The sequence below is a fragment of the Durotheca rogersii genome (genome assembly GCF_024521655.1).
Source record: "Durotheca rogersii strain YMJ 92031201 chromosome Unknown GGS23scaffold_18, whole genome shotgun sequence".
Classification (NCBI taxonomy): Eukaryota; Fungi; Ascomycota; class Sordariomycetes; order Xylariales; family Xylariaceae; genus Durotheca; species Durotheca rogersii.
In genome coordinates, this window is record NW_026251249.1 from 198711 (window position 1) to 213953 (window position 15243).

The window sequence follows — 15243 nt, forward strand, 5'->3', positions numbered from 1 at the left end:
TATCCGTGTTGTGCCTGGGAAGTTGGAACTCACGTTGCCGATACCTACCTTACTTAGGTAGGTAGGTAGGTAGGTACCTGGTAGGCACCTATCTCGGGTGCTTCCTCTTCCCTCCCATCGACATACCCGCCATTCAGAACCTCATCGAGTCCACTCTCTCCCCCACCTCCTCTCTGTTCTTCTCTTAGCATCGCCGCGGGGCTCTTTCGCTCTCACCTCCACGCTCTTTATACCTATATTCCTTCGCGTCCTGGGTTCTCTACCTACGCTCTTCACACTCGACTTCTCTGTTCCTCACTGCGTACCCGCCTACCAACCGCCTCGATGAGCTAGCGACCTTCCACCCCCAGCCTTCGCACCAATGCTCTTCGCTCCAAACCCTTGCGCCGTTTACCGCTGAGAGACACGCATGGCGCTGTTACTGTTACCCACCCACAGCATGTCACAAATGCTTAGCTGCCCCATTCGAGGACCATCGCCACCCCGGTGCTTCGCCCTGTCCCTCTGTCCCTAGCTTCTGTTTCGCTACCTTAGATGCGCGTTGCCGTGGACCATCCCGCCTCACCAACAGGCCAAGCCAGCCTTGACTCGATGGGTGGCAATCCTACCACAGCGCTCCTAGTGCCTCGTATGTAGAACGCAGGGCCTTGCTTCAAAAGCCTCATCGACTCCTCTGTATAGTCAGCCGTCAACGACTCCGGGAATCCATGCTATTGCTCGTGCCTGCCGTAGTAGGCATTCGAATTCTATCGCTTCTCCCCTCCAGACCCTCCGAGATACGGAAAACACACCTACACCTTTTGTTCTTCTCCCCTCTTCTTGTGCCCCTCGGCTCTATCCCTCAGATAGTCCGCGGCCCCTGCTTCCTCTAATCCACCTTTCCCCCCTCTTGCTGAGAGTACGAGCACGTGGGAAGAGATACTGAACGTCTTTTCGGGTTCCGGGCTCGGTTTCAGTAACGTATGAGAAACTGCGTGCCCGGTTTTCGAGACAGCCTCGAGTGAGCCATTAGGGCTGCGTTCAGGCACTGCCGGTGCCGTTATTAGCTGCGACCAAACGAGTTCGACTTCTAGGTCGTCCCTATGTTTGTGATAATATGGAGTCAAGTCCTGATCACCAGCCAGAAGCCGCTAACCACCTCGTTACCAAATCCCCTCGCAGTGGTACTCAACGCGATGATCACATAGAAATCTCGTCGCACGAGGCGGTTGCGATCCATGGCCGGTCTGCGGGCACACATACGACTACCAACCATCCCCAAACCCGAAGCCGCAGGTCCTTCACGGAAAACTTTCCCCTTTCGATGGACACTGATATTCAACGGGATCTGCCCCCTGTAATTACTTCGCCCTGGAGTGATGGTTCAGATCATCAGCTCGGCCATGGCTCAGGCGCTAGGAGTGCCGTTGACCCTTCGGATAGAGTATTTCCTATTCGTTCCGTCGTCAGTGTCAACCCGTCGCAACGGAAAACCTCAATATCGTCGCAGGGTCAGGGTGACCAAGACTATACTTTGCGCAATGAGACAACCTGGGATGGGCGCCGGCCCAGCGAACCCCCCTTTTCACCAGTTAAACCGAGCGGACCGCAGCTAGTTGAAACCATCTCGGCTCCAGGATCGTCGCCTCGGGACTCGCCAACCGATGTTCACGAATCGAAGAGACGACGGAGGAGGGATACCTCTTCCGGCTTCATCACAGGCCAACCGTCCGCGTTGGAACGGCCAGATCCCGTTGCGCCATTGTCGTTCTTTAGCTCTGCGAATTCGGACGAAAGCTCTGATAAGGCAGGGGAGGGCAAGCCTTCGCATGCAGGAAGTAGCCTCCCGGGAGAATCTATTGGCCGCGGGTCTCTCGAAGGGCTCGATGATACTCTAATAACCACCCGGTTCCGTCATTTGATGACTGATGAGGGCCATGCCGTTATCACGGGTAGGGATGGCACTTTGCAGCGATGTGAAGACGAACCGATCCATACCCCAGGCGCCGTCCAGTCCTTTGGGCTCCTCGTTGCCTTAAGAGAGGAGACCGAAAGTCGATTCTCCGTTCGATATGTGAGCGAGAACTCCAAGAAGATCATTGGGTTCTCTCCTCAAGAGCTTTTTCGGCTTGAAAGCTTCACCGAGATACTTAGTCAAGAGCAGACAGATAATCTTCTTGACCACATCGATTTTATACGGGACGACGAGGCGGATCCCGCAGTCAACGGGCCCGACGTGTTTAGCATATCCATATGGCCTCCTCATAAGAGGTCTATTAAGCTCTGGTGTGCGCTTCACATAAATGATAATCACCCCGACCTGGTCATTTGCGAATTTGAGCTTGAAGATGACCAAGACCATCCTCTCCGGCCACCGGGCGAGCTGACTCCAGAGGAGCCCGAGGACACGCTCTACCAACACCCAACAATAGAAGAACTCCAAGAGAGCACAGGAGTCAGCAGCAAGCCCTTGAGGGTACTGAGGAACGCGCGCAAAAGACGTGGCGAGGCCAGTGCTATGCAAGTTTTTGATATAATGTCCCAAGTTCAAGAGCAGCTATCGTCTGCACCGAACTTGGAGAAGTTTCTTAAGATCCTGGTAGGGATCATCAAGGAGTTGACTGGCTTCCACAGAGTCATGATATACCAATTTGATGCCGCGTTTAACGGGAAAGTCGTGACTGAACTCGTTGATCCTGCCCAGACTCGCGACTTATACTACGGCCTACACTTCCCTGCTTCCGACATCCCGAAACAAGCGCGCGATCTCTATAAACTCAACAAGGTCCGGATGCTCTACGACCGGGATCTAAACTCAGCTAGACTCGTTTGCCGGTCCTTGGATGATTTGGAGCAGCCGCTTGACCTTAGCTATTCCTACCTTCGCGCCATGTCTCCTATCCATCTCAAATACCTCGCTAACATGGCCGTCCGGTCCTCCATGTCCATTTCGATTAATGCATTCGATGAGCTATGGGGTCTCATCGCGTGCCATAGCTACGGCCCCAACGGGATGCGAGTTCCGTTCCCGATTCGAAAGCTATGCCGACTAATAGGGGATACGGCATCGCGTAATATTGAACGTCTCTCGTATGCGGCACGTCTGCAGGCCAGGAAGCTCATTAACACGGCGCCAACTGATAAAAATCCTTCCGGATACATCACTGCTTCCTCCGAAGACCTGCTCAAGTTATTCAATGCAGACTTCGGTATGTTATCTATCCGGGGAGAGACCAAGATTCTAGGAAAGGTTGAGCAGTCACAGGAAGCGCTCGCCATGCTCGAGTACCTACGCTTGAGGAATTTTACTTCTGTTTTGACTATTCACGATATTCGCGAAGATTTTCGCGACCTCGATTACCCTCCTGGGTTTTCTACTATCGCCGGCCTACTATATGTTCCACTGAGCGTAGGTGGGCACGATTTCATCGCCTTCTGTCGCAAGAGTCAAGTCAGAGAGGTAAAATGGGCAGGAAACCCGTACGAAAAGGTCATCAAAGAGGGAACCACGAATTTCTTGGAACCGCGGTCGAGCTTCCAAGCATGGCACGAGGTTATTGTCGGAAAATGCAGGGAATGGTCTGAAGAAGAAGTAGAAACTGCTGCAGTGCTATGCTTAGTATATGGTACGTATGCAAAACAATGGCTCCAGGCCTCCAGACTTCCTTTCCCCCAACTCCCATATATGATGAAGACTGCTTACACTGTTTCAGGCAAGTTCATCGAGGTCTGGAGGCAAAAAGAGGCGGCATTGCAGAGTAGCCGACTCACTCGACTTCTGTTAGCCAATTCCGCACATGAAGTACGCACACCATTAAACGCCATTATCAACTACTTGGAAATCGCCTTGGAAGGTTCGCTCGACGATGAGACCCGAGAAAATCTAGCAAGATCTCACTCGGCATCGAAATCGCTCATATACGTCATCAACGACCTCCTAGATCTAACCAACACAGAAGAGGGTCAGGAGTTGATCAAAGACGAGATATTTAACCTGTCAGCTTGTATACGGGAAGCCACCGAACCTTTCAAGGTAGACGCCAAGCGAAAAGAAATATCCTACAAGATTACCGAGCATCCTGGCCTTCCCGAATACGTCCACGGCGACTATCGTCGCGTACGCCAGGCGGTTTCCAATATAACAGCAAATGCAATGCAGCATACAACCGAGGGGTTGGTCGAGGTCGAGTATTACGTGTCGGAGATTTTCGAGACTCGCATCAGAGTCGAAATCGCGGTCCAGGACACAGGCTGCGGTATGAGCAGGGAGAAGCTCGACAATCTGTTCAGGGACCTTGAGCAGGTTACTGCAGATGCGGACGAACCTACGGCTATTACGGAGGCTGAAAAGCCAGACGGAGGCCGTGCTCTAGGTCTAGGTCTTGCAGTAGTCGCTAGAATAGTTCGAAATATGGACGGCCAGTTACGACTAAAGTCAGAGGAGGGGAGCGGATCAAGATTCGTCATCCAAATTCCCTTCGAGTTGCCAACGGTCGAGTCTCTCGAGAAGATGAGTGGCAGAGACGTTTCCGTCGACTCCCTGCCAACCCACAGCATTCCGTCCGTCACCAAGGCCTTGCCACGGACAGACGTCGGCGAGCTTATGCTCATAAATAGAGGAACGTCTACACCAGTCTCTGCACAGAACCGCGCCGACATGGAAAGACGAAGCATCGACGAGGCGAGAAGTATCAGTTCCCTGAGGAGCGGCACTAGTCTCGGCGCTCAGAGCAACAAGAGCGATGCGGACCGCCTGATTGACGCGATCCAGACGCCCTTGTCCCTAGGGGAGCCTGAGGAGAAGACCGCTGGTAAGGGTGTACAGCGATCTAGTGCTAAAGAACAGAGTATGAGTTCTAACACCAGAGGCGCCTCTATCCAAGGCCTCAACATAATCCAGGCGCACAATGTCAATACGAGAAGTATAGAACGGCACACTACTCCACCACACTTGACAACAAACCTAATCGAAGCTCCACCAAACTCATCTAGCAGGGCATACAGCGTCACGGATACGAAAACACCTATCAAACCCGTCAAGATGTCAGATGAGTGTTCTGATAAACCCGCGGTATCCCCAAAAGAACTGCAGTCTGAAGTGTTGTTCGAAGTCCCCAGCCAATCTAAACGTGACATCGGCCATATCAACCAAGACACGCCTCCCTCCCCAGAGAACCCAGGTAAATTACGGGTACTCGTTGCTGAAGACGACCCAATTAACATGATGATAATCAAGAAACGCCTTGAGAAGGTCGGGCACGACGTGTACCATGCGGTTAATGGTGAAGATTGCGCCACTGTTTACGAAGAACGACCCAGCGCATTTGATGTTGTTCTCATGGACATGCAGGTAAGTTCTCGGGTGGCGTCATCTACTATGTAACTGACCTTTAACCAACACAGATGCCCATCGTAGACGGTCTCACCAGCACCGAGATGATAAGAGCGTTCGAGACATCAGGGAAATATCCGCGAGTGTCCACGCCGGCCGGGGAGCGCGCGAGAATTCCGATCTTTGCCGTGTCCGCGTCTCTTTTGGAACGGGAGAGGTCAATATATGTCAAGGCCGGCTTTGATGGGTGGATTTTAAAGCCAATCGATTTCAAACGACTCGATTACCTCTTTAAGGGGATCGCCAGCGAAAAGGCCCGAGGCGAGTGCCTCTACGTGCCTGGCAATTGGGAACGCGGTGGATGGTTTTCGCTCCACCCCGAAATGGGGGGGAGCGCGTCTCGCAAAATAATGACACCCCCAAGTCGCGTCAATACATGAGTGGTCCATTCGATGAGCTCTTTGGCCCCGAATTATTGTACGGTTCCTCCGTCGATTATGATTATCGAGTCGGTCAGTAATGGCGTACCCGTGTCGGAGCAGGGTTGAATCCTCCAGACTGGCGGTGCCTGGATGCACCTTCAAATCAGTTGGGGTGGTCAGACGGCATATCGCGTCTGTAGGGGCAAGTTATATCATGACGGATATGTGCTGGACGGTACGACGAACGCAAGTTGCCCTGCCGTCTTCTGCTAATATACATACCCCACGGGACTGTGCATCCGCGGGGATAACATATACATGTCTTGGGCTCGTCGATCCCGCAACGCTATCTACGGCCGTCGGGGAGAGAGGGCACACGGAGGACTGTTGGACGGACAACGTTAAATCGGACGGTGAAGCGCAGAGGAGGCTCGCCGGCTCGCTTGCCCACACGGTAGTTTGCTTCGCGTTTCGGACGAGGTTTAGTAGACCGCGGCTCTAACGACACTCGGGAAGACGACATTTTTACCGCGTACGATTCCGTCGATAGCTTCACCCACGTTCGCTAATAGTTCTCCAGGCTCTCAGTTGGTCGGGTACTAGGTTGCGTGCAGCAATGTACATAGCCACACACATACACACACACAGAGAGAGAGAGAGAGAGGGAGAGATTATCCCTTCATTCCCGACAAAGCAAAGAGACAGAAGCGGGAGAAGGGGCAGGGGGTGTCGTAATATAGATACTACGCCCGCTCCCACCAAAAGAGGGTGCACGGATTTCTAGTTACGCGGGATCCTGAGGATAGCACGGCAACTGAAACGGATAAATAAAAAATGCTCTGGCGGGAGCGGCTTGCATTGGGACCGCTATCTAGGCCGCGAGCGCGTACATATATATATACATTTTTCCGTACCTTATGACTACACGTGTGTCGTTAAACACATGCGAGCGCGCGCGCGCACTTAGAGCACATTCTCCCCCCACCCCCCCCGTCCCTGCCCCGGGGTCTGCCACCACCGGTAAGGTGGGTGAGATATGGGTCGCCGACCCCATCGTGTAAAATGCCGTATTAGTGGTATTAATCATATCGCATCGGAGCTCGGAGCGCCACCCCGTCCCCGCCAGCCCAATAGCTAGCTAATTTTATGTCCGCCCCCCTTGTCTGCTCTCCCGTATTAGCTCCCACACCACAAAGATACAAAGAGCCCGTAACTACTACTTCCCGCCGCTCCTCTTCTTGCGGCGGTTCTTCTTCCTGTCGCCCCTGGGCGCGGTCGGAGGAGCCGACGGGCCGTCCCCCTGGGTGGACGAGACCGCCGAGCGCGGGGGGTGCAGCCCCGCGCCTTCGTCCTCCTCGGACGAGCTGCTGTTCGCCTCGAGCACGACCTTGCGGATCCCGCCGGACTCGATGATGTTCTCGGTGATGCTGCCGCTGCGCACGTGGCCCCTGCGCCGGCCCGTGGTCTCGCGGCCGCTCTCGGCGCTGTCCGTCGTCGAGCTCCGCGTCGGCGACGCGTGGCTCCGGGTGCCGGCGGCGTCGGCCCCGGTCTGCGTGCTCTGGTCGACGTGGTCCGAGACTCCGTCTGCGACGCTGGCTGCGATCTCGGGCGAGGTACGAGGGCTGGCGGCGGCGCCGGAGGGCTCGGTGTAGCTTTGCTGGAGGGCTTGGATGCCGTCCTTCGCGTTCAGCAGTGGCCTTAGCAGACTCGTGCGCTCGTCCGCGGCGTTTTCCGCGCTGTCCGCAGTGTCGACAGCAGGGCTCAATCCGGCCCGGCCTGGCTTGATTTTAACAGCTGCAACTCGTGAACTCTTGGGGTTCGATGCTGGGTTCGACGGGCCAAGGTGCTTGAAGTGATCCCTAATGTCTCCAAAGTTGGCCTTGACCGGTATCGGGCCTTGTCCCAGTTGACCATCCTGGCCCCCGGAGCGCCTTCGCATCAACAGGGTCGCCACCTTCGGGCTGGTACCGAGGATGGATGATTCGGTCCTACTGCTAAGCGATATAGTCCTCCTAAGTTGATCGGGTTTCCCATCCTCCTCCTCAATGTCGATAAGCGCTCCCTCCCTGGCTTCTATCTGGCTGATCAACATGTCTTTCCGCAGAGCCCTAGCCTTAGGGGCAGGATGAGTTCTACGAATGGCCTTGTGGACGTCGACATAAACATCCGACTCGTCAATGATTTCCCTACGGTTGTGACGGTGAGTACGATGAACGAGTAGGAGAGAATGCATGGGGCGCGACTTACTCTCCAATCAGCTCTTCTATCACATCTTCGAGAGTGACGACTCCCAGGGCACCATGATCATCGCCGGGGGACTCCGAGATTAGCACCATATGGGATTTCCCCTCCTGGAAGAAGTTGATAATGTCCAGACAGCTGGTCTCCGGTCGGGTTTCGGGGAGGGCAGCAAGAGCAAAGTCCTTAACCCGCTTACCGTCCTCGGGGTCGTACGTAATGAGAATTTTGACGAGAAGCATACCGACGAAATTTGTCGGATTGCCGGTTTGGTAAATCGGTATACGAGAATACCCCGCGTCGAGGATCTGATCAATAGTCTTCTCGTCCAGTACCGTGTCCTCTGACATGACGAAGACATCCTCCATGGGCGTCATGACCTCCTCGACAGCCTTGCGCTTCAAATCTAAGACGGCGCTGATGATGGTGACCTCGTCTTGATTCAGCCGTTCGTCGACCTCGCCCAGTGACTTATGAAGCGTCACCAACGTCTTCAAGCCACTCTTCTTGTATATGGTCCCGTGGTCTTTGCCGAGCATCCAGTCGAGAAGCTTCGCAGTGGGCCACGCGACGGGGGCCATGAGGTACATGAGGAAGAGGACGGGTTTCGACATGTAACCGCCAATTTGGAGACCGTAGCGAACGCATATAGACTGAGGGAAGATCTCGCCAAAAATAACTATGAAATAAATATTATTAGCATAAGGGACCTGGAGAAGAAACAAAAGCGAACGCCGCCTGAGATTCCTCTTACCAATTAAGACGGTACTGCCGACAACCGCGGCAACGCCACCGCCAAAACACCTGTCCAGAACAACGGGGAGGGTCTCGTTGACGATGACATTGGACAGGAGGAGCGTCACCAGCACCCAGTGTTTACCTCTCATAAGAAGGTCGTAAACGCGTTTAGCATTTTTCCGCTGAGGTTCCTCGGGGTCGAGGGATATTACTTGTAGGTAGATTTCGTCCTGGCCCATGAGAGCGATGGTCAACCCGGCAAAGGCGCCCCCCAAGAGCACGAGGGCCATGGATACGGCGAAGAGCACCCATAGGGCGCCGCCGTCAGCTTCGGGAACATCGTCGTCGTAGTGTTGAGACGGGTGTACGGGAGACAGAGGGGCAGCGAACGCGAAGCCCAGCGAGAGGAAGATAGCTCGAGATACGCCAAGTACAACAGTCCGGGCGCGAAGAACACCGTCGATTCCCATGCTTTGTCTCAATTGAGATGGATACCAGTCGGCAGGTCGAAACGCGGTACAGTCGGAGGAAGGGACTGCTTTTTTTATTATTTAAAGACGAGCGAACAAAAACAGAACGGTAAAGACAGACGTTCCTTTCTCAACAGGAATTCCTTTCGATTCGGCGATTCGCAGGCGCTCGGAGGCCGAGCAACCAAGACGAGAGGTATCCCCGAAACGGTGTCACCCGCTACAAATTCCCGTTGCCTAGGAAGTAATTCGGCTAGTCGACGGAAGAGCCAACCAGTATACGGTCCAACGACCGCGCCGTCACTAACACAGGCCCAAAGGCAAATAAAGGAAAAGAGTAAAAGCCCACGACAGAGTCAGAGGGTGACTCAGACACGGGTACAGAATAAAAGAGAAGAGAAGGGAAAGGAGGGGAGGGGAGAATCGACGGCACTAGTTGATAGTATTATATTACGGTGTAGTGGGCGCACAGTGGGAGGCTCCGGGTTCTTTTATGGCGAGATGGAAGAATCGAGGGTGGAGGAAGAGGAAGAAGAGGCCGGCGAAGAGGGTTTTGGGGAGGACCAGGTCGAGATAGAAGTCTTCTCGATACGCCTCGAGCCGATAAGGTCGAGCTTCAGCTATCACCGTACTCTATTACCTTGACGAGCTGCGCGCAGCTTGGGGATGGGCAATATCGCGGAGCCGGGATTGGTCGGACGAGCTTCGCAGTTATGCGGATGCAGGGAGAGGGAGCGGCGGCGATGCGATGCGAAGAAACAATAGACGAAAGAGACGGGTGCATACGACGGATAGACGCATATGCGAACATTATGCATGTACCAGGGGAGACGCGGATAATCGGATGCGGTCGACCCATCAAGGTTCCCTTGCCGGGCTTGGCCAGTTGCCTCGTTACGCTGCTAACCTCGTTATCATCCACTCAGTCAGGTAGCCAAGCTGCTCCACCACTCGCATCTACCTAGGTAGGCCCCGCCTCGTGCTGCGCCTTGCTTCGGACGGCGCAGGCCGATGGAGTTCTCGACGGAGCGCCTGCATAGCGATGACGAGGTTAGAGATATGTAGGTACATGCACACTAGTATGTACACATATATTAACGGCATACCTTAGGTACCTTAGACGGTGAGCGGTGTGCATCCCGGTCTCCAAAAGCGGGGGTTACCTGGATACGTAGAGCATGAAGCACGGCTAGGTACCTAAGGTACTTGGGTAAGCCGACAAGATACACAAGAGGACCTAACCGAGCAACGTTCTCGCCAGGCGTATGCACGTACCTCTTCGGTACCCTAAAACGCCTATAAAGGTACCTAGGAGATAAGCGCCTGCAGAAGGCAAGGGAGCAACTATAGGTACCTGGTTATGTAGGTAGTACGTCAGCGTTACTCACCATTATTACTCGATAACCCATATTGATTAGTCCGTTTAGCTAGGTAGGTAATCTCTATGAGTATTTCGCATTGCATCAGTATGAGTAGGTATCTATCCAGACCTTCTTCCCTCTATCAGGGGTATTCCCTCTCCGCAAGCCATCGCCGAGTCGACGACCCGTCGGCCGCATCTCACGAAGCCGTCCAGCCCGTTCCCGTTCCCGTTCCCGTTTTCGTCCCATCTCGTCTCGTCTTGTCTCGCGTTCAGTCGTACCAGATAGCGTTCATGCCGAAGCCCGGCTCCGGGATCCTGCATCGGGCGACGCGGCTCAGGAACTCGTCGCGCCACCGGTACATCTCGACCCAGCCCTCCTGGTCGTCGGTGATGGCCAGCCACTCGTCGCTCCAGTCGCACGGCGCGACGGCGTTGCTGTGGCCGCCGCTCGTCGGCGTCGGGTTGAGGCAGAGCTGCCGCTCGACCGACCCGCAGCCGCGCAGCCGGAACGCCGCCACGTAGCCCTGCAGGTCGAAGCTGTTGGCCCGGCTCGACGCGAACAGGTAGTCGCCCGACCGCGACAGCGCGCACACGTCGCTGCGGTACATGGTGTCGTGCCGCGGCACCCCCGGCGGGATCAGCGGGAACGCGTGGTGCGTGTACACCGGCATGCGCGTCGCCGGGTCGATCACGTACTCGCAGAGCCGGTTGCCCGCCTCCATCAGCGCGTACAGGTAGTTGCCCGTGGGGTGCATCGCCACCCACCGCGGGTGGTCCCCCGGGTCGGGCGCGTCGACGCTGCCCACCAGCTCGACCGCCCCCGACGGCGCCTTCTTGTGCACCCACAGCTTGTTGGCCCGCAGGTCCGCCGAGTAGAGGTACGTCTCCGTCGGGTCGAACACCATGCCGTGGATCCCCGTGTCGGGCTGGTACGGGTAGTTCTGGATGTTGCGCTCGAGCGCCCCGGTCGGCGACGCCGAGAAGACGGCGCCGTGCCCGGCGTGCGAGTAGAACGGGTTGCAGTAGACCGCGTACGGCGGCTGTTTCGCGGCGAGCAGGAAGATGGCCCGGGTGTTGGTCGTGGCTAAGCTCGCCTGGGCTGCGCGCCAAAACGGGGAGAGTTAATAATGTTGAGGGTAGGTGCCGCGTAGGGGAGACGAGCAACGAAGTGGCCGCGAGACTTACGATCATGTTCCATCGTATGCGAGGCCTCGTGGACGATTTCGGTCGGGCTCTTGACGGCGAAGCTAGACCATTTCTTCATCGCCGCGCCGTAAATGTTCGTCTTGGTGTGCTGTAAGGTCGAAGCGTGAGCAGATGCGCACGCTGAGAAAGTTGATCCGGTCCAGCACAGCCCAGCCCCTCTATAACCTTTCTATACAACTTACGTCGAAGGTCATCCACGAGATGGGTTCGTCGTGGGGGATCTCGGTCCTCTTCACCAGCTCCAGCGTCAATTTCTCATCGTCGAAAGCGACAGTGAAGATAGCCCCCGGCGGGGTCCATGTCCCTACCATCAAGTGGTGAATGGGCATTTTCTGATGTGTTCGCGAGATGGAGGGGATCTTCCGAGTATAGAAGCGCGCTCGAGCGAGCATGTGACTGCAGGCTTGTCTCTTACGGATGGGTCGATGGCCGGGCTCGACGTCTTGAGGAATTGGCCTCCGGCTTCTTCATCACCTAGTCGCACACTAGTGACACAGGTACCATCTAGAGGTGGGAGATTAGGGTTCAAACCGTGTAGCCACAAGGACGACGGCAGGGTTGTCTCGGGGCGTGGTTTCTAGTGTTTTTCGGCTTACATTTGTCTTCTTTTTTGCTGGGGGGGTTTTTTTTCTATTTCCCTCTTGTCCCTCGGCGTGAGAATTCGCGGAATTCGCTATCCCAACTTATCCAAGCTCTAGCATCATCTTGCTGGGGAAGACCATCGCGCCCATCATTTCTCATGCTGCGTCGTCCCGGGCACTGTGCCGGCGGCGGTGGGTTGGTTAAGGGTCCCCCATTTGGCGTCCCCGCACCCACTCGACGATATTCCTTTCCCCCTCCTCCATTTTCCCAGCCCTCCCCCCTGTCTTCCGAGCTCACACCATTCGTACTGCACCTATTCGTTAACGGTAAGTGGTCGCGGCACGCGGGTTAATTCGTTACTAGGTCCCGGGTGGATGGCCACATGCTGAATCTGCATTTGCCACGCTGCAATGCCGGGTAAACGCTTCATCGACTGTGTTCCCCGCCGCGCGTCAAGGTGTGAACAGGGTGTGATGTCGCCATGCTGGACCCTGGCCGAACAACGACCATCCCGACAAGTCGACCCGTCAGTCTTTGCGCAATCGTCTAGTAGGCCTACCAGACCTTAATTGAACGGTCTCGATGGACATCTAGGCGGGCTTTGCGAGGACGCGGCCAGCGGACATCGCCAGGAAGCACATGTTTCAAGCCCATCCAGTGTTTCAAGGAATGCCCAGACTCTAGTGGGAAACTATCAGGACAATGCGATGCGTTGTGCCCACCCCGGACACACACTCGATCCTAGGTTGCGGTTCTAGAAGGCCGGCCCCCTTCCTGTCGAGCCGTCTCCGCCCCTCCATGGGCGATAAATCACCCGAGGCACCTGGTGGTTGTATACGGCTTGGCTGCCGTGAGATAAATCCGATCCACACGTTGCGGCTTCGAGATGGCGGGGTTTTCTCACCTCTCGAATAACCTATCACAGATGGCCCATTGCTCATACGATGGCAGCAATTGATGGGGGAAACGTAAAGGGTTGTAGCACCGCTGCCGCTGCCGCTATCACTACCGGTCCGCTTGTTTTAGTTCGCTCCTCGTCCCATTCGGCGGAATATTTCTGCTCTACCGGATGATGGGACGTCGGGTCTAGTCTTGTATATATTCCAAGTGCTCCGCCTGCTCTCTATCTATATATTTCTCGTGTCTCCTCGTTCCTGTGCCCATCCGGACGTCAGCCTTTCCTTCACCAGTTCCCCCCCATCCTCCCCAGCCTCTCACCATCCGTCCTTCGAACAGTCCCCAAGATGTCTTCCGTGACTAACGGCGCATCGGCGGCAGAGGCCTCCAAGCCTTCCCGCTTCGATCCCAACTTCACTCAACATGTCATCGACACTATGGGCCCCAATACTACTGAGAGGAACCGGGTGGTCTTGAGTGCGCTGATTAGACACGTCCACGACTTTGCTCGCGAAGTCGAGCTTACGATCGACGAATGGCTGGCCGGCGTCCGCTACATCAACGAGGTCGGCCGCGTCTACACCGAGTCCAAGCAGACGAGGAACGAGACGCACCGACTGTCCGACATTCTCGGGCTCGAGACGTGCGTATCCCCTCGAGCAATGCTCTGATGAGAGAAACTGACAAGCTGCTCTCCTTCAGACTGGTCGACGAGATCGCGCACAAGATCATCTCAGAGACGGACGTCGACCCGACGTCGTCGGCGATCCTGGGGCCGTTCTGGTCGCCGAACGCGCCGTTCCGAGAGAACGGGGACACGATCATCCAGAACCCGGCGCCGAACGGGCGGGTGACGCTCATGCACGGCGTGATCAGCGACCTGGTGACGGGCAAGCCGATCCCCGGGGCCGTGTTCGACCTCTGGCAGGCGTCGGCCAACGGCAAGTATGACTTCCAGGACCCGGACAACCAGTCGCCCAACAACCTGCGCGGCAAGTTCCGCGCGGACGAGAACGGCAAGTATTGGTTCTACTGCTACTACCCGACCGCCTACTCGCTGCCCCGCGACGGCCCCTCGTGGCAGCTGCTGCAGATGATGGACCGCCACCCCATGCGGCCCGCCCACATCCACATCATGGTGAGTCCCGGCCCTTGCTTGTCTGTTGCCTTCCCCCCCCCCCCTCCCCTGAGGACTATATATGCACATATATACAGGGAAGAAGGGGCCATGTAAAACATGCGTACATCTGCTACGGCTCGCTGACCGCACACCCCGCCGCAGGTGACGCACCCGGACTACAAGGGCTGCACGACGCAGCTGTACCCGAAGGAGGACCCGTGGCTGTCGTCGGACACGGTGTTCGCGGTGAAGGACGACCTGGTGGTCGACTTCAAGCCGCTCGAGGGCGACAGCAAGGCCGAGCTCGAGCTCAACTACAACGTCATCCTCGCGCCGAAGGACTACAAGGGCAAGCCGTTCTAGACGAGCCGGCGCACCGACGCGGCGGGGGTCGAAACGCGAGCGCCTGCAGGCCCACACGGCGGGACAGCCGTCCGGGACTCGTCTTTGGGACTAGGACCCGTTATCGAGAGAAAGGGGGGATTTCCTGGCGTACTCGGTCGGAAGGGAAGGGAAGGGAATATTCACTAGCCGACAACATCCGCTGCCAACGCGGAGAGGGAGATCTGGTGGGGAAGAAGGACGAGGCGGTATGGCCATCAGGATACGCTACGGGATGCCTCACCCGGCGCCCATCTGTCTCCTCTACATACGCGGCATCAGCCCAAGGGGAAGACAGGGGAGGTGTGTACGGGGATGCGGAGGAACAGCATGGCTTTAGTCACGTATACGTATGTGTTTGTGAATATGTGCGTATGCTTGTATATAGATACAGTCACTGGCCTGGCCGGGCCCGGCAGGTACAAAATAATGAACGAGCGACGAAGCCGCAATAGTTCGTTCTAGAGACGCAGCCAGCCCGGCGAGAGTCTGTCTTATGATCTGGCGCAACCGAT

At 56.0% G+C, this 15243-nt stretch overlaps 4 protein-coding genes across 4 annotated transcripts; 2 read left to right on the forward strand and 2 right to left on the reverse strand.

Annotated features, from left to right (window-relative positions):
- Nucleotides 1-1900: 1900 nt before the first annotated feature.
- On the forward strand, nucleotides 1901-5751 carry GGS23DRAFT_598510 (GAF domain-like protein; the record flags this gene model as incomplete). The annotated part of the gene is made up of 3 exons (XM_051518793.1): nucleotides 1901-3605; nucleotides 3693-5329; nucleotides 5383-5751. The coding sequence occupies 3 exons, from the start codon at nucleotides 1901-1903 to the stop codon at nucleotides 5749-5751; spliced, it is 3711 nt and encodes a 1236-aa protein (XP_051370054.1).
- A 903-nt stretch (nucleotides 5752-6654) lies between these two features.
- Nucleotides 6655-9487, reverse strand: GGS23DRAFT_147284 (DUF21-domain-containing protein). The gene is made up of 3 exons (XM_051511318.1): nucleotides 8726-9487; nucleotides 7981-8650; nucleotides 6655-7919 (listed from the first exon to the last, which is right to left on the reverse strand). The coding sequence occupies exons 1-3, from the start codon at nucleotides 9177-9179 to the stop codon at nucleotides 6950-6952; spliced, it is 2094 nt and encodes a 697-aa protein (XP_051370055.1). The 5' UTR covers nucleotides 9180-9487; the 3' UTR covers nucleotides 6655-6949.
- Nucleotides 9488-10572: 1085 nt separating this feature from the next.
- Nucleotides 10573-12564, reverse strand: GGS23DRAFT_576417 (3-carboxy-cis,cis-mucoante lactonizing enzyme). The gene is made up of 4 exons (XM_051516851.1): nucleotides 12345-12564; nucleotides 11931-12252; nucleotides 11728-11836; nucleotides 10573-11641 (listed from the first exon to the last, which is right to left on the reverse strand). The coding sequence occupies exons 2-4, from the start codon at nucleotides 12138-12140 to the stop codon at nucleotides 10812-10814; spliced, it is 1149 nt and encodes a 382-aa protein (XP_051370056.1). The 5' UTR covers nucleotides 12141-12252; nucleotides 12345-12564; the 3' UTR covers nucleotides 10573-10811.
- Nucleotides 12565-13423: 859 nt separating this feature from the next.
- GGS23DRAFT_147527 (aromatic compound dioxygenase) lies at nucleotides 13424-14996 on the forward strand. Its single transcript, XM_051511321.1, has 3 exons — nucleotides 13424-13870; nucleotides 13930-14365; nucleotides 14510-14996. The coding sequence occupies exons 1-3, from the start codon at nucleotides 13575-13577 to the stop codon at nucleotides 14708-14710; spliced, it is 933 nt and encodes a 310-aa protein (XP_051370057.1). The 5' UTR covers nucleotides 13424-13574; the 3' UTR covers nucleotides 14711-14996.
- The last annotated feature ends 247 nt before the right edge of the window (nucleotides 14997-15243 follow it).